The sequence below is a fragment of the Zonotrichia albicollis genome, chromosome 11 (genome assembly GCF_047830755.1).
Source record: "Zonotrichia albicollis isolate bZonAlb1 chromosome 11, bZonAlb1.hap1, whole genome shotgun sequence".
Classification (NCBI taxonomy): domain Eukaryota; kingdom Metazoa; phylum Chordata; class Aves; order Passeriformes; family Passerellidae; genus Zonotrichia; species Zonotrichia albicollis.
Genome location: NC_133829.1, coordinates 17,590,598 through 17,613,313, shown reverse-complemented (window position 1 = coordinate 17,613,313; position 22,716 = coordinate 17,590,598). Strand labels below are relative to the sequence as shown.

At 46.7% G+C, this 22,716-nt stretch overlaps 1 protein-coding gene across 9 annotated transcripts in view; it reads left to right on the top strand.

Moving 5' to 3' along the window:
* NEO1 (neogenin 1) overlaps positions 1–22,716 on the top strand; it is a 185,162-nt gene that overhangs the window by 35,345 nt on the left and 127,101 nt on the right. For all 9 annotated transcript variants that reach the window (XM_074549631.1, XM_074549632.1, XM_074549634.1 and 6 more), the window contains exon 2: positions 22,300–22,617. In XM_074549631.1, the coding sequence (XP_074405732.1) occupies positions 22,300–22,617 (318 nt within the window). The remainder of the gene's footprint in view (positions 1–22,299; positions 22,618–22,716) is intronic.

Below are 22,716 nucleotides of genomic sequence, written 5' to 3'. Positions count from 1 at the left end.
AGCTGGCTTTGTCAGCTGGGGTGTCCTGGGAAATGCCTGGCTATAACCCCCATTCCTGTATGTTTTTCAGCTTATAAACCTCCCAGAAACAATAAAGCACCATCAATCTGGTGAAGGCTCAATGCACAGAGATTGTGTACAGAGATTGCAGGTGGCCCTGTGTCTGTAGCAGGAGTTGCTGTGTTTTTAAGCCCCGCAGGAGGGGTGAGGGAGGCACTTTCCAGAACCCTTTTCCCCCCACAAGAGCCGTTCTGCAGAATGAGTGGCATTCCTCACCGAGGGCACAGCCCATTGTGGTGGTTGCTGTGTTGTGCCTGTGCCTTGTGAAGTGCTCCTGGAGGAGAGGAGAGGGAGAGGAGAGCTTCTGGTGATTGCATCGAGGCCCTGAGTGGCTCAGGCCTGAAAAGCATTCCCTCTTTGCCAGGGTTTCTCTGTGTAGGGGCCAGGCTGTCCTGACCTCACACCAGCACAGGGCAGGGCTGCACAGGCAGTGCCTCTGCAGGGGTAGCAGGGAGCAGGACCCTCCTGGCCACAATCCTGCTGCAGACACAACACTGGCAACGCGGGAATTTCCCCCACAAGACAATCCCTAGCGTAGATTTCCTTTTCCTCCTTGTTGTCTCTAGAGCTGCATTTGTCACTCAGTTGGGAACTTTGGGCCTCTGGGGAAACCCAAAGGTTTTCTCCTTATATTGCTGTGAGACACCTTGAAATTGCTTTGCATTGCTTAAAGTGAGGAGCATAGGAAGTCTGCAGCCTTGTGCTTTATTTTGGATATGCTCTCCTGATCCCAGTGGAGGATCCCAAACCTTTATTTATGTAAATAAATGTTGAATCTGTGTATACAACAAATAAGAATAAATACATTTACATTTTCACAAAGGTGGTGGTGGTGGTGATCTGTGTTACAAGTGCAGGGCCAAAGAGCCCCGTGTTCCCTGTGGGGAGGGGATGCTGTGAGGAGCTGCCGGCAGGGCAGGGTGTGCAGTAACCACAGAGCACATCAGCCTTTCCCAAGGATCTTCTGCAATCACCTCCAGACACAGCCACGTCTGTGGGGCTGGGGCTGCTCCAGCCTGGGCAGGAGGTGGATGGAGGCTGAGGGATTGGATTTCCCTTAAAGCTGCCAGGATTTCACTGAGTGGAGTTGTGAAGACTGAAAAGATGAAGGGATTCATTTTTCTTGCATTTTGTTGCTTTTTCTACTAAAGAGTTTTTTTGGGCAGCCTCCCCAAAGACTGTTTAGTGTTAATAAAGTGGCTCTTGCTTTTTATCCCAGTTTGGAGAATTTCACTTTTTTGCTCTTCATGTTCTGTAAGAGAAACTCCCTGTCTGTGCTCAGTCAGGGGATACATGTTGCCACCTTCCCTGCCTGCCATTATGAAATCATTAAATGTTCATTTTTTTAGGTGACTGGCCAAGGAGGAATCCTAGAATTCTCTGTGCTAGGCAATTGTAATAGGATGGAATCATCTCAGCTTAATTGAACTAGAAACATTTTTTCTTATTCTGATATAGAGCTTCTGAAGCTTTACCTTGCTTCTCCTGCATAATTTATTGTTCAGTCATATGTAACCTTATGAACAGTAAGGTTTTTTTGTCAGAGAATGGATTTGCTCCCATTTGATTTCCAAGGAGCTGCTTACACACAGAGGTTGTACTGTAACAAGGTGCAATAAACCAATTCAGCACCAGTGTGAACTCATTGTGCATCTGCTTTCTGTGGGTTTGTCCTAAAGTTTTATTCAAGTGTGTTTTATTATGGTTACTTTTTGTGCTGATAACTCTTGTGGTTTTTAATGTACTCACAGCATTGCAGGCTGATCTGTGGATGTCTGGTGAGGTAAACTGTATGTGTTTTCTAATAGGGTTTTCAAAAACTTAATTTTATGATTTTTTGGTAAATAACACGTGTATGTGTGGGTTTGCTTTATCATCTTCCTGGACTATAGCTTCAGTTATTATGCCTTTCTTCTTCCAGTTGTAATGAATGAGTCACTTCTGTTTATAAGGATTTGGTTGTTTACTCTGACAAACCCTTGATAGGAGACACTCGACAAGATCTCAGTAAATCAATTTGTTCAGGATCTATAAGCATCTCATTAGCATTTATTTGCAATGTTCATTGTAAGCTCAGCTGCAGCTGTTGAACACCCTGAATCTCCCAAAGATTTCCAGGATTGTAAGCATATGTTTTGAGATTGTGCTTTAAGTGGAGGAATTTTGTGAGCTTTTTTCCCCTCTTTTCATTGCTTCTGCTAACAAAGATCTTTTTGAATGGAACTGCAGGCTCTGTGTCTATAATCTTTCCCATTTCTATCTGCTGAAAGCTTCCTTGGAAAAAAAACATTATTGCTGGAGTGGCATGACTGAGAGTCCATTCTTCTGCCCGTCTTGCTTTTCTCTTCCCCATTGGTGGCAGGACAAGGCTCCCATTTTCCCCACGCTTTCTGCAATAATGCTTCAAAGGAGCGGGAGGCTTTTACCTCGGAGTGCGGGGTGGGGCCGGGGCTGTCATTGTTGGGGGGCAGCTCTGCCTCGGCTGCCCCCGCGCTGCCGGCACAGCGCGGCCCAGGGCTACCTGCGGCTCCAGCCATTGATTTCCCATACCAACCCCATCGTGGGGCACAAAAGCAGGCACATCCAGCAGCTCAGAGGGAGCTAACAGCCCAGCTTACCTCTTGCGAGGTTTTACAAGGGGAAGTTATTCTCAGGTTTGTTTTCATTTTGCAAACGAGGCTGCAGGGAATGGGAAAATCAAGTGAAAAAGCAGCTTTTTGAGAGAGAGGGTGGGTAATTGAAATGGTATTGAAACAGTGCCCAGCCCAGCTTGGAGCCAGTGCTGTGTCCAGGGCACCCAGGGATCACTCTGGTGTCTGTTAGAGCTGCCCTGTAACTCCTTGGCAGTGCCAGTGCTGGAAGGAATGTGTGTGCAAAATGGTCCTTTTTCCTCTTGCCATAGCAAATGGCAGTGCCTTACTGGCAAAGCACACGTGGGGATTTCACAGTTATCCATAATATTTAAATTCCTCTGACTCCCTACCATCCAAACCTCCCCTTAACTGAGATAACCTGAGTTTATTTTCATTTCAGGCTGGGGAACTGGGCCAGGCTGCCTGCTGCTCAGGGAGCAGCCTTCAAAAATCACCTTTGTTTCTGCAGTGGGGCTCACATTCTTTCACTGCAATCAGTGCCCGAGCTGCTGACGTTCTCCTGCAAGTAGCCTGCACTCCAGCAAGCTGTTTAAATATTATTTTCTAAGTTCCTTTCCTTGTATGGCATCGGAAATACCAGGGCTCATTCCAGCTGCCTGCTTGGAGATTGCTGGTGCTCCATGGATGTTGCTAGGCTTGACCTCATGTGATCAATAGTTCAGTGAAAATTGATAGAGTGTTTTCAGCTTGGCTCAATAATAGATCAATGATTTGGGGACACTCAAAATACCACCTGTACAAAATACTTCCCATGGCAAAGCTGGTGTTTATGGCTGTACTGTTTATGCTGAAAAAATGATCTAATAGAAATGTGAGGTGGAATTGCAGGGCAGGATGCTGAATCTGAATGTACAGCTTTGGGGTGAAGAGGAAATTATTTATGATAGTGTCAGTATTCCTGCTCCTGCTGTGTGACTCCAAAGACAGCAGAGTTTGGAATGGGCACAGAGCTCCAAGGCTGTACTTGAGAAGATTGAACCAAGGTAGCTGTGAAGACCAAGGGCAGGGATCCATGTCTTGAACTAATGGAGTGCAAAAGGCCTGCCCTGAAGCTCCAGCAATGGCCACATGGGAGCCATTCCTGTCCCAGAGTGATGTTCCCGTTCACCTCAAGCACCAGAGGGGTTCTCCAAAGCTTTCCCCAAACCTGGAGTGCTGCTCCCTGTTGCTCTTGTTCACTGCCTCCAATCCTTCCCTCTGGGTCTGAGCAGGCAGGGCCACATCCCCCTGCCAGCTGGGAGCAGCCTGGGCTCCTGCCTGGCCTCTCATCCCCAGGCAGTCCTGCCTGGCGTTAGCCAAGGGCCTTTCCCATCCCCTTTTCCCATCCCCTTTTCCCGTCCCCTTTTCCCGTCCCCTTTTCCCGTCCCCTTTTCCCGTCCCCTTTTCCCATCCCCTTTCCCGTCCCCTTTTCCCGTCCCCTTTTCCCGTCCCCTTTTCCCGTCCCCTTTTCCCGTCCCCTTTCCCGTCCCCTTTTCCCATCCCCTTTTCCCATCCCTTTTCCACCCCCGAGGCTGCAGTCATGACCTAACATGATCTTCCACACATGGGCAGTAGTAGCACACCTTCCTCACAGAGATAAACCCTGTCACCACCTCTGCTGTGCTGTTTTATTCCAGAAGTGTCTTTGTGTATTCAGTTGCCACTTTCAAAGTCTCCTTGCTAACTGTGAAATGGCACAGAGTAGATTTGCCCCACCATCACCCACAAATAACACAAGGGTGGCCAAATCCTGCAGTGGCACTTGAGGGTGGAGGTAAGCCTGGGAATTGTTCTCTCCTGACACTGGCATCACTAAAAGGTAATGACAAAATGGCTAAAAATGCAGCTTGAATTTAATTTAAATTTAAGCTTTCAAATAGTGTAGTCTGGTAGGATAGTCGAATTGTAGCTTGAAATAATCTCTTTTTTTAAGCCCCTTTGTCTTTCTTTAGTTGCTCCACCTGTCCTCTTTTCAAGGTTACTGGTGTAAGGTGGGAGGAGGAGCTGCCTAATAGGGGAAATTTGGAGTGAATGAAATAGAGGGGTTTTTGTGTGGTGACTGAAAGTGAGGGTCTGAGGCACTTCTTAACAGTCCTTGGAGATCTGCAGTTTTAACCTTGAGTTCTATAGTGGGGGAAGAGCTCCCATTTCCCATCTGATCACTTAATGAAGACTCAATTAGATTTTTGGCATAGCATTTAGGGAATGATCTATGAGTTGCATGCAAAATTAATGACATTTAATTTAATCGATGAGATATCAAAGACACCTTTAGTCTAATAGTAACTTTTGACCATGATTTTTTTCCTTATGAACTAAAAGCAAGTTCTGCAAACTTAATGAGCTGCTCTTGCACTGTTCTCAACTTGCTGCTTGGATGTGAGTGTGACATCTGCTGGGCTCTGGTTTGGTGGGGGGGTTTGCAGTCAGCAGCCCTTCAGACAGGTGGGTTTGGTGCAGAAACAACTTGGGACAGCTCATTGTGCCTTGTGGCTGTGGGATCCTGCTTTTCTCACTCACGTGTTCCTGACAGAGCCCTCATCAGTGTCCTTCTGTAGTCTGTGCCTTTTCTGTTGTGTGGCCCTGCAGCATAGCCCCAGATTCTCAGTGTCTCTAGATAATTATTGTGCTCAGGGCTCTGATTAAATATCCTCTGGTAAAAATAGCTCACCTAGATTGCCAGTTTGGAGAGGTGGCAGTGGTGTGCAGAGTTCCCTTTGTGTCTGTTAACATGAAGGGGGAGATGGACCCAGGGACTGCAGACATGCCAGGAGTGGGGCTTTGTGCTGAGAGACCCTGGGCCAGCTCAGCTCCCACCTCCCTGAACCAGCTCATGAGGAGCACTCAGACTGCTGGAGCAGCAAAATTCATTTGAATGCTTAAGTGGATCTAATACCATTTTTGGTTGAGTCTCAAGTGATCTTGTCTATGCTCTATCAGAGCCCATGAGTTTATTCATAGGTCTAGCTTAATTTTTGTTTTAGAAATCAGCAGGTACATCCATTTGCACAGCCATGCTGATGCTTTTATATATTAGTATATAAAATAAGTCAGTATATAACTCAGTGTAAGATGTTTAAATGCTTGGTTTGGGCTGTGTGTGTGGTGTGCAGCTGGGGAGGTGCAGGTGACCCAGCTCTGGGTGCCCAGATTTGATATTGTTATATAATATCTCATTTCATAAGATTCCTGACACACTTCAGCCCGTGCCTGGCTGAGCTCTGGCCCATCTGCCTGCCCTGATTGTGGTTCCTTCATTTTGTTGTTGGCACAGACTCCTGTGACAAATATTTGAGTCCCCTCATCCTCAGCCAAAGCAGGGATGAAGCCCTGGGTGCTGGGCTGGGGAGGAGATGCTGCTAGAATTGAAACTGCTGAGCTGAAAAGTGGGGTAATTTACCCTCCCTCTCTTACTTTGTGTTTACAGAGATAAAAACAACTTCTATATATGCAAGTCATGTATTTGAAAACTTTGGGAGACAAAGTAATTACACTTTAATATTGGCTGTAAGAAATCTGTGCTGCACAAAAACCCTAATCAAATAAAGGCAAAGCATCTTACTTTGCTTAATATTCTGTGATTTATATTCTCTCTGATGTGCAGGCAAGGTAATAGTGCAGCAAGGCAGGGAGGACCTCAGAGACAAAACCAGAAAATCCAAGAAAAGCAATGTTTTACACCAACCTAGCAGGTTTTGAATTTTAAAACCCGTGAATATGATCAGGTTTTGTTTGTATTTGCAGAATGTGCTGCTCAAGTGCATCACATCACAGATGCTGCTGCTTGTGACCAGTTCCTGACCTCTGTTTTCCCCCTCCTCCCATAATCCCATCTGGAGCATGGATGTTGCTGTTTTGGAGCTGATACAATGATTTTACATGCTCTTGTCCGGGACTTTGTCATGGTTGATGGTGACACGAGTGCTTGCTTCTCCTGGCAAGCTGCATTTCACCCTTCTCACAGCTGAAAGGAGCTGCTTCAATGGCTCTGTGTTCTGCTGTACTTCCTAAAGCAAACAAAGAACCCCACCAGATATTATATGACAATTTTTCTCGTGGAAATTTTTTGTTTAGAAAGTGTAAATTACTCTGCTAGAAAATAGAGCTTCCCCTTTGTGATAGTCATCATGTGCTGTGAATTACTTGAAATAAAGCTTTTTTTATCCCCTTAAACATAGCTTGGAAGTGCTAATGGCAGACTTAGAGGGACCACAATCTAATTATCTGATTTAGGTAGCTTTAGGTTGGGAGAGTTTCTCAGGAGAAGGCTGTGCAGGCTATTTACATAAACCCTCGGAAGGGACAGGGAAAACGAGACCAAAGGAATTTTTACCTCTGCTGGTGGTCGGTGCTGGCTCTGCCCTGCAGCTCCCAGCGTTTGTGGCTTTCTCTGAAAGGAGCTGCTCGGGGACTGGGACAAAGTGCAGCAGGAGCTCTGACAGCACCTGGGGAAAGCTGTGCTCTTACATCTTGTGGAGCTGTGGAAGGGCTTTGTGTTTGAATGCACTCCTGTCAATGTGCGCTGTTTAAAATAGAAAACTTGTTGTGGCAGGCACTGACCTCGATGCAGAGGGGAAGGATGTGCCCAGACCATCACAGTGATGCTGCCAGGGAGCTGGAGTGGAGCAGAAAGGCTGCCCTGGCAGTAGGGAGGGTTGGATTGAAAGGGAATGCAGCAAGGACAGCAGTGTGAGGGTGCTGAGGTCCTTGTTTGGTGCTGGTGCTGGTGGCTGCTGAGCTGGGACGGAGCAGTCCCGTCACAAGCTGTGCAGCTGAGCAGTGGGATCTGCCCGTGCTTTGAAGCTGGGCCAGATGCAGCTGAAGGGAGGAGGTGTTTGGGGACCCTGGGGGACACCACAGCAGGGAACAGTCCCCAGTCAAGCTCAGCCATGGCTCCCTGTGTCTCTTGGTCCCTGGGCTCGTGTGCTGGGCTCTGGGAGCCAGAGCAGCCCAAACCAGTACAAACCAGCCCATCATTGCAATGGCAGCTCCACACCAGGCACTTTGTGCAGCTTTCACTGCTGCATTTCCTCATCATTCCCCATCAAAACACATCTTTCCTGATGTTGCCATTATCGTGGCTTTGGGACTTTTAATTTGCAGATGCTTAATTAAAGCTCACAGTTGTGATATGGCAGGAGGGAAATAATGAAAAGCCAGTTTGGGGGTGTATCTCTCACCATGCTTTGCTGCTTTGGATGCTCACACACTCCTTGCTTGCTCTCTTCTATTGTTGGGAAATTGTTCCTTGGGGAAGTTTGAAGCTTGGCTGGCCAGATCCCTGAGCAACCTGATCTTAACAGACCTGGATGGGGCAGCTGGCTGGACTAAATGAGCTCCAGAAGACTCTTCTATGCAAAGAATTGCATTTAAATGATGTTTTGTGAAGTATTATCATCCAAAATTTTTGATTTGGGCAGTGAGTTGCCAGCTACTTTGCATCTGCTGTCCAAGCAGCCTGAAGAGCTTTTCATTGCAATAAAGGTAAACGTTTCTCTGGTGAAAACTGGGATTTGATTGCAGTCTGTGGTGGATGCTTTGTGTGCTGTCTGCTCCTGAATGGGCTTCGCGTTCAGGAGCTCACCCTTGGGCTCTGCCTGCCCAGCTGAGCCTTTGCCTGCTGCAGGCAGGGAGGGCAGAGCCAAGGCTGGGACAGGCCCAGGGTGCCCAGGCCTCAGAGCCATCTGCCACACGGGACTGGGGCACCTGGCACTGCTGCCAGCAGGCACTGCTCTGCTCTGTGCACTTGGTGCTTCCCTCTGCACCTCTGTTGCCATAATTAGCCAAATTAATATTTCCTCAGGTCTGTTTGTTTAACAGCTTTGGAATGAAATGGTGTGAGTGGAGTGCTGCTCTCAGACGTGATGCACAGAGTGCAGGTCTGGGGCCTGTTTTGGTGTTACTATTTCAACTGAAAAATTCTCCTTTGTGCTAAGCAGAGCAAAACCTTGCAGAGGAACCTTTCAAACAGCCAGCCAGGTAGCTGCCAGTGTGTGCCAATCCACAGCACAGCCAGGATTAGCCAGAGCAAGGGCTTGAGGGAGGCAGCAGATCCAGAGCTGTGCATCCACTAATACCCATATCTATATGATAATTCACTTAATGCATGCAGTAATTGTATTTCCACTCTTACATAAGTTCTTTTGAAATGTACTTTCCCACTTTGAAATAATCTGTGTTATATAAATGAACAGAGAAATCTGTTTTTCCCCTCACATGTATAAAACATTTGCCAAGCTAATACTTGCAAATGTTTTTGCTAATATATTTATTTGCAAAGCTCCAGTTGAGCTTTTTCCTTCATTCTGACAAAAGCTGAGCCAGTGAAAGCTCCAGTGGTGCCTGGGAACTGGGGAGGTGAAGGCAGTAAACAGGGGAGATGAAAGGTGCTGCTTGTCTTCACACACTGCCACAGGAAGTGTTTTCATTAATGTGCTTTGAGGAGAGACAAGAATCTGTGTAAAGCTTTTAAAACTGCTCTTTCACTTCATTTTACTGTACTTTCAACTGAGATCAAATGGGGCTGGGATGGCTGTTGCACAGCTCCAGTTCCAGGCAGGCTGGTGTTACCCACCCAGCTCAGGCAGCTCCAGTGCTTTGGGTGCTGTGGGAATGAATGGCAGGGATGTCCCTGCCAGACAGGGGAGAGGACTGGGTGTGGGATCTCAGCACCTCAGGACTGAGGTGTCACCGAAAGCACCCTTGGGGGGCTCGGGAGTCCTGGAATGTTCCAGAAGTGTCTGGTGGCTGGACTTTGATCCTACACAGGAGACGACACCTGTATGAGGATAGGAGGGTTTCACCGGGGTGAATGGTGAAGGGATCAGTTAATTAGAGAGTGAAACACAGGGTTTAGGATTTCTGTACAGGGGGGTTTAGAGAAGTAAGATGGAGGAATTGGGGCGTGTCCTGTCCTTCTTCTCCTTCTTCTTCTCCTCCATCTTCTGTGGTGATGGTGGCACTTTGGGATTGGTCATTACTGAAAGTGCACCGGACAATAAAAATAAAAAGGATTGGGGAAAAATGATAAATATTGTACACGTAACCATGGGTATAAAGATAGGTGACCGTCCGGAGGGCAGGACAGTGTGCTCATGGCTGGCTGCTGAGCAGAGCTCTGTCGGGCCGAGAGAAAATCTTTTAGATAAACAATTAATAAACATAAAGACCGAAAGAAGAACTGAAGCCTCTTCTCGTCCTTTGAAGCGCGGGCTGCCCCAAGGCCACTCTGGGCCCTTCCAGGCCATCCAAACAGCCGAAAATCGGACAACTGGGGAAAAGGAGACCCTGAGAATCAGTGGGATTGAGGCATTTGCCTCTTTTTCTCCTTGCTTTTCTTGGGTTGTGAGCCTCAGGAGCACTCAGAGCTTAGGAGGCATCTGTTACAGAGAAATCTCTGTAAGCTGGCTAAAATAACAAAGTTACAGTAAAGGATTAGTGCAATTAGGGTTTTTTATAGATCTGTTTAGAATACAAATACACTGTTAATAGGCTGCAGTTGCTTTCCCAAAGTATGGCTGCTTGATTTCTTATATAGCAAATAATAAACAAAAATCCAATAATTTGCTGTACTCCACGTACATTCACTGTGCTTGAAATAATTAAGTTGTGGTAAATAAGACTTGGGGATATTTTGGGTTTTATTCCAGATCATTTTTGTGCATTTCATGAAGAAGGGGCAGAAGATTTGCAGGTACTCCCTCGGCAGTGCTGGGCCAGGCAGAGCCCGTGGCTTTGGTGAGCAGGAGCAGCCAAAGCTGTAAAAGGCATTAAAGGTTTCAGGATCAATGTGCAGAGTTCACAGCTGAGAGGATGACAAAAATCCAAACCAGCCATGGCTTGTTGTGGAGGTGGCACAAATGGAGAGCTTCATCCAGCACTCAGTAAAGAATGAGTAACTTGAAGGAGTTCAAGGTCCTGCTTAAGCTGCTGTCCTCATGGGCACAGGTCTGGGATGTCATTTCTTGCCTTCTTTTTCTAACTTGCACAGTTAAAATGCTGCTTATTTGAATATTGGAGTTGATCTGGATATCAGATTTAAATATTATGTACATTTTTAGCAGTTCTGGATTTGCCAAGCCTTCCTGAAATCTGGTGCAGTAGCATTCTGGTTTTGTAAGCCTTATTATATATTATTTCTTTTCTATGGCTCATTCATTGGTGATACTGGTAAGATGTTTGGTTGATATTTTTGATGGGTGTTGTAATTTTTAAAGGCACACCTGATGCTGAGTGGGCATCTCTGAGGGGTTTAGCTTTGCATTCTACAGCTTTAGTCTGGGCTTTGCAAACACAGGCACAAACCCTTGTGCCCAGTGGAAGTCCAAGAAAACTGGGGACACCTCTGCTTCCCTTATTTCCTCAGCTTCCCCAGGGTGTTACCTTGGTGCTGCTGTGACTGAAACCTGCCCCAGTTCTCCATGTCCTTGGGGGCACCTGCTGCATCCCTCTTTTCCTGGGACTGCTGATGTGCCTGTCATCCCACTGTAACCCTTGCTGCTAAAAAGGGCTGAATTTGGTGCTCTCTGGTTGGCAGCTCACTTTTACAGGAGTGGTAGGAGTTCCGTTTGTGAGGAGCAGTTTGATTGCACCTGATTTATCCCTGGGTTAAACCACAACAGCACCCAATGAACTCTGCAGATAACGTTGAATTTTATGGCGTGGAAAACTGGTGTAAATATGTTCTTAAAATAAGATTTTTGTAGAATGTGTATATTAGTGTGGATGTGCATCTTTTCCACCTTTCTACTGTTCCTGGTTTTTCACTGCTTCCCTGAAAGATCAATAAGCCCCTCATTAACACATTGCTAAGGTTATTATATTTTGATGTATTGTGGATTGGTGTGATTGGGCAGTGCTTGGTGGGAAACCAGAGAAGGGAAAGGCTCTACAATTATTGTGCTGAGTGTACAGAATTTACTGATTATCCTGATCTCTCTGCACTAGTCCCCTAAATTAGGGACCCTCAAATGAAATTCTGAACTCATATTTGTTTTCCCTCTCCTCTTTGTCCTTCCTGCTCTCCCCAGAGGCAGCTCTGGGATGCAGGCAGAGGTTTCTGGCTGTGCTTTCCCTCCAGGAGCTGCTGAGCCAAGGAACAGCCCTGGGCTCCCTGGGCTGGGCTGGCTCTGGGGCTTTGCTGCTCCTGGTTCTGCCCTGGGCTGCTGGCACAGGAGGCTGAGTTCAGGGGGCTCCTTTTGCTCTGCACTGCTGCTGTTCTGTTTCCAGCTCCTCTCAGATATTCCTTGCTTGATCTGACATTAAAGGTATTTGTTCGGAATTTTTTCCTCTTTCATGAAGTGTGACAAAGAAAAGACACTTTCTTTAGAAAGACACTGGAAATTATGTTCAGCAACTTTCCATTTGATGCTTCCTTGCATCTTTTTTTTTCATGTTCATCCTTTTTTTTCATGTTATGCTGCCTATAGAAACCATTTTTTTTTCTTTTCCTGCCAGTATTTCTTCCTGTGTTGCATTTCCAGCCCTGACTTGGTAACAGCTCTCCCCTTGTGAGCATCCCTTGGCCTGCCTGGAGCCCTGCCCTGAAGAGGTGTTTGGGGGAGGGAGATCATTCCCTGAGTGCAAAGCTTGCCTCACTCACAGAGCATCTCAAACTGAATTAGTTCTGTTGGGTGCCCCATAACCTCCTTGGCATCTCAGAAGTGGCAAAACTGCTTTCCCTTGATGCACAGCTCTTGGATGCTGCAGCATGTTTACACTTGGGAAATATTTAAGTAATTGGTTTCAGCAAATAATTCTCTTGTGATGTGTGGGGATTTTTTTTTTTTGTGTGTTTATATTCTAAACCATTTTTGAAATACCAGTCTGGTAAAAAAACCACCCTGTCTGAAGCAAGGAATGTGCTCCCTGATTATCTGGGCTTGGTTTGCAGAGCAGCAGGGCATCCCCACAGGAGCTCAGTCTGAGCAGGGTGGTTTGAGTGCAGCCCAGGCAGGGGCAGCATCAGGAAGCTCCTTGCTTTGTGTGCAGTGTGCATTTTGAGCTTTCCAAGTGGGTTTTCTGTTTGTCCTTAACCCTCACAAAGCCACTCTCTCTCACATCTCTGTCTGAAGAGGTAAATGAGGTGCCTGAGTGCTCAGAAGACTGGAACTCTGGGAGAGGAAATCCATTACTCCAGGAAAAAATGGAAATTCCTCTTCACCTGCTGTAACAACTGCAGCATTGTCAGGAGCCAACATCTGGGAGCTATTTCTGGGGAAAAGTCAAAGTACTATTGTTCACTGGGAGGAACAGAAATGCATTTTCTGCCTTTTGTAGGTGTCTTTACAGTGCCCTCTAGGAAACTTGTGGAGAAATGCTGGAGGGGTGTTTCTCAGCCCAGGTGGAGAAAATAATGAAAAGAGGCCCTGGAAGAATTAAAAATTAAATAAATAATGGAGCTCTGGTCCCCTGGGACTGAGGTGCTTTTCCAAGGAAGCACTGCTGATATTAAAAACTGTTAGTCACTTGAAATGAGAGAAATGGCTTTAGTATTCCACAAAAAAGGGGAAAAGTGGATAAAATCATTTAAGCTCTCCTTCTGAAATGGTTATGAGAAGGAATTCTGCAGTTAGGACCTTCAGAGAGGTTTCCTCCCTGGTTTAATTCAAATATAGGGTGTTAGATAGTTTGACTTGTGTTTCCTTTGATTTATAAAAGCAAAATGACCTGAAAGAATGTTTCTTGCACAAGGTGAGAGGTTTGTGGGGCTCAGCTGCTGCATGAGAATTCTGTAAAACCCAAGGATATTTTTAAACAACCTGAAAGAAATCCACATTTTTGGACCTAATGCTTATAAAGGATTTTTTTTTCCTGGCACACCAGGAGCAACAAAAGGTGCACCAGAAGTTGTTTTTGAAGCACAGCTGGTAGGCAACTTCTCTTTTCTTTTTTTTTTTTTTTTTGAGTATGGATTTAAGGCAAATGAATAAATCCTTGTGAGTAGGAAACAGTTTAAGAGTGGGAATATGGACTGGACATGAGGAGCATCTCCTTGGTGGGGATTATTTTGGGACAAGTTGCACAAGGGTACTACAAGAAGTGGGTCCTGCTTTAGGTGGAGTTGGTGCCACCTTTGCTGCTGCAGTTCTCAGGCTGAACAGAGCTGCAGCCCCACAGTAAAGGGACACAGAGGTTGGGAGCCAGGGCACAGCACCTGGGACAATGAACTGTAATTAATAAAATCACTTCCACGTGTTCCAAATCCAGGGGAAAATGGCTGTCTCTCTCAAGGGGGTTGAAAGGCTGGGGAACTGAACACCAGATAAATGCATCTCCACAGACATCTGATCTTGGAGATTACAATCTGTGTTTGGATTTGGCTGCTGATCATTATCGTGTTTTTCTTGCCATTATTTAATAATATATGAGGTGATGGTATCACTTACAGAGGGAGTGGTTGGAGTAGATGCAGGGATGCTTCCTTGCACTGATTTACTGCAGACACACCACACTCTTTGGAGGCTTCTTAGTTCTATTCCTGCACACTTTTTTCATGGGCTGATTTTTTTCAAATATAATTTTGTGCTTGAGGTCCATCAAGAAGGTCAGTTAAGATTAAGCCAACAATAATTTGTTATTTAACCAATGAAAGATGTAACTGGAAATACAAACAAAGCTCTAAAGGCGTTGTTGCAGAATATGGCTGACTTTGCTTGACTGGCTCTTTGTTTATGGACTGTGCTTTCTGGATACTCCTGAGTTACTGAGGCCAAGTCCTGAACCATATCAGCTCTTTGTCTGTCACAATAGTGCCATCATTGTGGTGACTGGCTGGATTTTTGTGTTCTTGTTGGTACATGATGTCCAAAACCTTCTCAGCTCAGTGGCACCATAAAATCTGGGGCTGGTTTGGGTTGGAGAGGACCTGAATGTAACAGCCTAAATGAGACCTGTGGGACTCCAGGGGCTCTCCAAAGTGCAGTTTATTCCATCCAAGAGGTCACAGCAGCCCAGGGTGGTGGGTGACACAGCTGTGCCCACAGCTGTCAGCTCCAGCTGCAGGCAGGCCTGGACACCCTTTGGTTTTGGTTACAGTGCATTAGATACTTTTCTTTAGGTTACATTGCATTAGATACTTTTCTTTTGGTTACAGTGCATTAGATACTTTTCTTTTGGCTACAATGCATTAGATACTTTTCTTTGCTGAGCATCTCAATACAGTAGATCCAATCTATACCTTAACTGTTATCTATACCTATCATAACTACTATAATTACCATATTCATGTCACTGTTCTCCAATCACTAAGTTAGCACATTACAGTTTAAGCTAGAAATTGTTATTCAGTTTTCTTGCAGTGGAAAATTGAGACCTTTTTTCTACTTGCCACATCGGCAGGCTTGTTTGCCTGTGCTCTCTTTCTGCTTGGTTAAAACATTTTCTTGTTTGGGGTGGGTTTATCCTTTGCTCTGAGCCATAAAAACCCCTTCTGACTAACTCACCCTTTGCCTCCTTGGTTATCCAGTGAGACTGGCTCAGCAATTTACTTCTATATCAAAACTTGCTCCCATCTCTATTCCTTAATCAGACTCTACATTCAAAAATCTTTCTGCTAAGCATACATCTGTGAGACATTTTTGTCAAACTTTCATCCTTCCCAGCACCTGAAGGATTATCCATTTCCACCCCTGCAGAGGGGGGCGTAAGTGGTCTGAAGTTTAGAGTCCGGCTAGCTGAGGGCGAAAGGCCGACGCCCCTCTGCAATTCCTGGCCAGCGCCCCTCGGCGTCTGAGGGCCTCGGGCTGTGCTGGCTGCGGACTGGCTCACACCGCTGGTATAGGGGAGGAACGGAGCTGACCATTTCCTGGGGGTTAAACATCGGTTTATTGAAGGTGTTGCGGGATCCAAACGCGGGGAAACCAACCGGGAAAAGTTTTTTTCCATAGGGGGTGAAACAGGATTATAAAGGAGGGGGGGTTGGGTACAGGCGGAACCAATCGGGAAAGGTGAGGGGATGAACTTCACAGAACTGACACTCCATGGAGACCAATAACCAAAAGGTAAAGGAGGTGTCCTGGGACCCCAGCCAGCCACCATCTCCAGAGAGGAGAAGGTTCTCGAAACCTGGGAGGAGAAAGGGAGTGATTGACTGGACCCAGGGAGGAAACAACTTTCACTTATAAGGGAAACCAGGGGAGGAGCAATTACATATCGGCAACTATGAATAGCGGTTACTATGGCAACTTAGCTGACAGGCTAGCAGTGGCGGGAAAAACTGGGGGAACGAAACCATTTTACACATAATAGGGGAGAACAATGCATAAATTGGGGGAATAACACAAGGAACTTAACAGCACACTACAACACACCCCTGCATGGGCAGTAACAACCCCTACTGTTCCAGGCTGCTCCAGGCCCTGTCCAGCCCAGCCTTGGACCCTGCCAGGGATGCAGGGGCAGCCCCAGCTGCTCTGGGCACCCTGAGCCACAATTCCTTCCCCGTGTCCTCCTCCCTCCTGACAGCATCTCTCTCCCTTGGGGTTTCAGAGCAGCCCCTTCCCTTGTGGGCAGTTTCTCTAGGACCAGTCCCAGCCACAATTCCCAGCCATGCTGGGGTGAAGAGTTACTCTTTGTGATGGATATCTTTGTTACAGTGTGTTAAATCATCAGAGGAGGAAATCTGCTTGAGCTGAAGGAGAAAGGAATCTACTGAGTCTGGGAAAGTCTGGATTTATACAAGGCATTACTTATCTCATAATGTTCCGTCACTTGCCCTGCCAGGTTCCACTGTCAGCCCCTGCTGGAATTATGGAAGTCCCAGCAGGATTTATACTGTACTCTGCAGTCTGGGGTAGCTCTTACACTCCCTCCTTTTTTTCTTGATGCTTAAGTGCAATTTAATTTTTTTGTCTGGTGTAATTTGTGGATTGCAGAGTCTTTGTGAAGCAGGACCTGAAGTGGTGTTGTGAGAACAGAGTTTAGAAATGTGACCTTGGTTTTTGAGTGTGGTGAACTTGCCAAGCACTGTGTGTTTGACTGAGCTTTGGAAGTGCTTTATGAAAGTAAAATCAAAAGATGTTTGGCTGGTGTATATTGCTGTTGTAGTTTAATTTGATCAGGTGGTGTATAATCTCTATTGCCTATAAGGGAAAAATGTAATGTTAAGCAAAAAATACATCTTTGTCTAAACATTGGTACATTGTAGTATCATAGATAAATTTTGCTTATTGGGGAATGCAGAATGCTTCTGATGCTGTCAGGACACTGAATTACCAAGCTGAAAATATATACATTTATTTAGAGATTACCACATGCAGCAATTTGCCCACATAGATAACGTGCTCCTTAGCCATGAATATGTGAACAAAACCACAGAACAAGTTCCTGTGAGCTCCTGCTGGCAGCCTGCAGGGAATGGTGTGGGGAACATCTTCACTTAAACCACGTCTGGCTGATTCTGGAGGCAGCTTTTTGTAATGATGGGGAGTAGGAAGAGCATGACACTGGCTTTAGGATTACAGAGGCCATTGGGAACGTTAATTAAATTCTGAGGAGAAGCCTTTTAAAAGTGCAGTCCTGCAGCCAGAGAGCTTGGAGCTTTTATCATTGGCTCACAGTGAGAAGGGGCTGTCTAACAGTTCCTGCCAGTCCGATCAGGACCTGTCAGATGCTTCTGTTTTACATACCAGGCTTGGAGGGTGTCATATCCACGCTCCTGAACTGCCCTGGAGAAGGACAGAAGGACAGGTATTGCCCCTGGTGCCACATCATTCCTCAGCTCCCACAGTGAGTGATCAAAGCCAGGTTTGACTCCTTCCAAACCAGAGCCTGGTGTGCTGCTCATCAGCTGATTGTGATGGCAGCTTTTGGCTGCCTGAATTTATCATCCTGTTTGGAAAAAGGAGTTCTGAAATAACTGTGCTTCACATTTTCCTTCTGGATGATTGCTGCATTTGGTCCTTGTAAGATGTGCTGTGGTTTCTGTGCAAAGTGAAGGCACTGAGGTGTTGAGCCCTGTGCTGGGGCTGCAGCTGCTGCTCATCCTCAGGAGAACATCACAGCTGAGCAGTGCTGGTGGCAGCACAGAACCCCAGTGAGATCTGCTGGGAAAATCCCCAGCCAGGTTGCTGTGCACCAGTTTGAGGTGATTTATGTGGAGTCAGCAGCACTGAGATCAGAGTGGTTTTGTCTGGAGTTATTTTCCTAAGTGCTGTAATTTCTGATGAGCTCGTGGCAGGCAGTTGTTAAAGGACACATTTGGGTGATTTAAGGTGGATATTGGAGTGCTTGCGTCTTCCAGAAATTCACTGGGTAACCAAGGGAAGCTTCTTCCCACTTGTGCAGCTGCCTGGCATTTACTGTTCTAGCCTTGTAAAGATGCACCTCTGCACAGAAAATGGTGCAGGACAGGCTGGAAGCACTTCATGGTTAAATACTGTCAGTATTTTGGGGTGATGGGTTTTGTCTTGGCTGAAACAGTGGCACAACTGATGGTTAATTGTGAGAACTTGAGCAGAGAGGAGCTACAGGAGGACTAGAACACCCCAGAGTATTTATAATAGTAGAGGGTAGGAATGTATGAAAGCAGTTATTGGGCATCAGTTCCTGGACAAATGGGTGAGGTGAACAAGCTGGTATTTCCCAAACTTAGAGTCACAGCATCCTGGAATGGTGTGGGTTGGAAGGGACATTAAAGCTCATCCATTCCCACCTTCTGCCATGGGCAGGGACACCTTCCATTGTCTCAGGCTGCTCCAAGCCCCAGTGTCCAACCTGGCCTTGGGCACTGCCAGGGATCCAGTGGCAGCCACAGCTGCTCTGGACACCCTGTGCCAGGGAATAATTCCTTCCTATATTTACCCAAACCTGCCCTTTTCCACATTTTAGCCATTCCCTGTGTGCTGTCCCTCCATCCCTTGTCCCCAGTCCCTCTCCAGCTCTCCTGGAGCCCCTTCAGGCCCTGCAGGGGCTCTGAGGTTTCCCTGGAGCCTTCTCTGGTCCAGGTGAGCACCCCCAGCTCTGCCAGCCTGGCTCCAGAGCAGAGGGGCTCCCCCCTCAGAGCATCTCCATGGCCTCCTCTGGGCTCTCTCCAGGAGCTCCACATCCTGGTGTTGATGTTGGAGGCTGTTTGGTGGGGATTTGGTGTTTGTGTGTTCTAGGTAAACTTGTATTTGCTACTTGTATTTGTCTTTCACTCCCAGAGTGGTTGCTGGTGTAAACTGTGTTTGTTACATTTTCACACCACTTAGGGAAGAGCAAGGACAAAGTTAGAGTTCACATTTGGCAAACTGTTCTGTGGAAGGACCCAAGGAAAAGTCAATACAGTTAGGCAGGAATAATCAGCTGGTCTAACATTAAATTGAAAGTAGCAAACCTTACAGCAGCTTCCCAGAACAGGATCTGGGGATTATGGTGGTGATGTAGGCAGCAGTGCCACACTGCTGAGCTAAACTGGCTGTCTGTGCTGGCATGGGCACAGGGGTGCTGAGCCTGGCTGGGATGGGCACAGGAGTGCTGAGCCTGGCTGGGATGGGCACAGGAATTCTGAACCCCACTGGGATGGGCACAGGAGCGCTGAACCCCACTGGGATGGGCACAGGAATTCTGAACCCCACTGGGATGGGCACAGGAATTCTGAACCCCACTGGGATGGGCACAGGAGTGCTAAACCCCAGTGGGATGGGCACAGGAGTGCTGAGCCTGGCTGGGATGGGCACAGGAGTGCTGAACCCCACTGGGATGGGCACAGGAATGCTAAACCAAACTGGGGTGGGCACAGGAATGCTGAACCCCATTGGGATGGGCACAGGAGTGCTAAAACCCACTGGGATGGGCACAGGAATGCTAAACCAAACTGGGATGGGCACAGGAGTGCTAAACCTGACTGCCTGTGTGCTGGGATGGGCACAGGAGTGCTAAACCAAACTGGGATGGGCACAGGAGTGCTCAGCCCAGCCCTGTGCCCTGGCAGGGTGAGTCTGGGAGCTGTGGAGTTTCCAGGACACAGAAATGACTCCGTGTCTGTGGCTCATTGAGATCTTGTCTGTGCCAGGGCATTCTGCTGTGTTTTGGCACATCTGGCTCCCTGCCACTCATCTCCAGAGCAGATCTGGGGTGACATAAATTCCACCCTGGTGGGAATGAGTGAGATTTATCTGTTCCTGTTCCTGGCAGGGAGACAGACTTGGCATGAGCTCCTTGGGCAGTGTTAGCACCAATGGAGGCAGTGGTGTGTACCCACCTGTGTGTGTGCAAAGGGGAAGAACTCCCTGCACCAAACATACACCCATGCTACCCAAAATAAGGTGCTGTCATCGAGCTGAGTAATCCCTAGGTGGACAGAGTGGGAGAAATGGCTTACTGGTAGAAACAGAAGTTTATTAAGGTCAAGGGTGTACAAACCCTTCTTGTGCTGAATTGAGGCTTGAAGGGGACTGGAGCTCAGCTGGCTGCAGTGTGGTTCTCCAGAGTGCCCCAAACACGACTGCAGATCCTCTGAAACCAGAGCACAGACCAGTTTTTAACTTCCCTCAAGCTGGGATGGAGTTATTCACCAACCCTTCACATTTTGTCCCCAGTGCACTCAGTGCAGGAGCGCAGTGATATCCTGGGACAAGGCAGCTTGTGCTGTGTCTTGGCAGCAGTTTGGTACCTCTGAAGCCTGGCTGAGAATCTGCTTCCTTTCTTTTTCAAGGTTTATGATCCCTGTGGAGCTGCTCTCAGGTCTTGCTGTGACCTCTCTTGGCATCCTCTGCTCTATTTCCTTGGATACATTGTTGCTTTCAGGGCAAGAACAATTTTACTCTATCGATGGGTTAGATCTGCTCCAGTCTGCACTGGAGGCTGGCAGGACAAACAAAAAGCTGCCATTCCCCTTTTAAAGATTTTCTGACTTTTCTTTGAAAAGCCAGAGTGAAGCAAAACTCAGACCAGTGTGTTTTGTTCTCTTAGAGGTCCAGATTTATTCTGGAGAAACTTGGAGAAGCCTGGAATTGAGGTGGGGGGAAATGCCTCCCTTGGAAAGCCCAGCAACTGTGCAGCTCAGTCTTTAATTTTGATAAGAACTTTATGTTTCTGCTGCACTGGAAGAGATTACAGGGATAAAAAGGTCAAAGATTCTCCAGCTGTTCATGGCTCTTGTTTCTGCTCTGCCTTTTGCTGCTTCAGAGCCGACACTCAGAGGATTTCGGAGGCACAGAGAATTGAGAACATCCACACATAGGTGCCCTTGTACAAACCAGAGGAACATAAGCAGCTCCTAGATAGTTTTTAAGTTTTATTGATTTTTTTGTTCTGTATATTTGGTTTGGGGTTTTGTTTTTTTTTTTGGGGATGCCTCTATTATCCTAGGAAAGACAATCCCAAGGATTTGGATCCCAATCTAGCAGCTCTCCAGCCTGACTCTGTCACTGGAGAAATGTCAGTCTTTCTAGAATGTTTTCCTTTATTTCCTCTTTGAATTCCTGAAGGTAAGAGAGCGTTTGAATGCTATCAGCTGCCAAAGCCCCGTTTATCTGTTGTTTCTTTCACACCACTCCTGCCTTATCTGCAAGTTGCTGTGAATTGTGAGCAGCAGGGACAATGGGCTCTGTGCAGGAAGGCTGCAGTCCCTCCGGGGGAAGGCTGAAGGCTCTTTGGAGACCAGGGACTCTCTGTGCAGTTCGGTGATAGAGGAAATCACATCAATTTGTTAATTAAGGTCATTTTAGAAGGTAAATCCGATTTTGAAAACCCCACAAACAACCAAGCAATGGGAGAAGCTGCAATGTTTCCAGGACAGCCTTTGTCTGCAAGTAAAGGTCGCCTTCAGAGTTTGTGCTTTTTCCTCAAAACCCAGAATTATTCTGTGGCTTAATTAAACAAATCATGTTATTAAATGCATATTTGTCTTTCAGGTGGTCTTAAAATATTTCATTATTTTTTAATTGACCATGAGATGAAATGGTCAATGGTGAGGGAGAAAGTGGTTTTGAGATGAGTGCAGGAGTTTGTTATTGTTCTGTGAATGTTATTTCTAAGGTGGGCTTTAAAAACTGAGATGCCCTTTTCCCTGAACCCAGGGTGTGCTGATTGGAAACCTGTTCTTCTCTGGAAGAATTTGTCTTCTGTTTTCTACAGATGATTAAATTAAGACAAGTCAAAGTGATATTGACACACAATCGTTCTGCTTGACCAAATACACCAGAAAGACAGTAATTAAAATTCACTTCTTAATGCAAACTAGATGTTAATTACAGAACTCTTTGGGGAATACTTAAAATGAAAAAGTAATCATGTTTATCCTGGACTAGAATAGAAGGAAAAAAAAAACCACTGTATGACACTTGCAAGATGTGTTAAGCTCAGAATGGGAGACTTTGTCTTGAGGGCTGAATTGTTTGGATGGTTCCTAATGTTGGTTCCACAAACCAAAGGACAACACTGCTGAGAGGGCACCTACACCATGGAGACTGAGAGCAGAGCAGGGAAATACATTTTAGGGATGAAAATGTTGGGAATCTGAAGGTCCATGATGAGAATAATCAAAGCAGCAAACACTGCCATGCAGACCAAGGTGGCTGAATGAGTTCAGGGGGAGGATGTGAGCCATGCTTGTGCTCCTTCCAGTATTTTAACATTAAAAACTGTGCAAAACTCACCCCAAAAATTCTCTCATGCTTTACAGAATCGCTTGTAAGAACCTTCACTCCTTTCTACTTCCTGGTGGAGCCCCTGGACGTGGTGGCAGTGCGAGGGATGTCGGTGGTGATGAACTGCTCGGCGCAGTGTGAGACCCCGCCGCGGATCGAGTGGCGGAAGGACGGCTCCCTCCTCAACCTCGTGTCCGACGACCGGCGCCAGCTGCTGCCCGACGGCTCTTTGTTAATCAACAGCGTGGTGCACTCCAAGCACAACAAACCTGATGAGGGATATTATCAGTGTGTGGCAACTGTGGACAGCCTGGGGACCATCGTGAGCAGGACAGCCAAGCTCACCGTGGCAGGTAAGGCCCTGCTTGGGAGTGTGGCTGAGAATGTGCTGATGGAAGGTGTGCTAGGTGAGTGATGCCATGGCTGACTCTCACAATGAAAGGAAATATCAT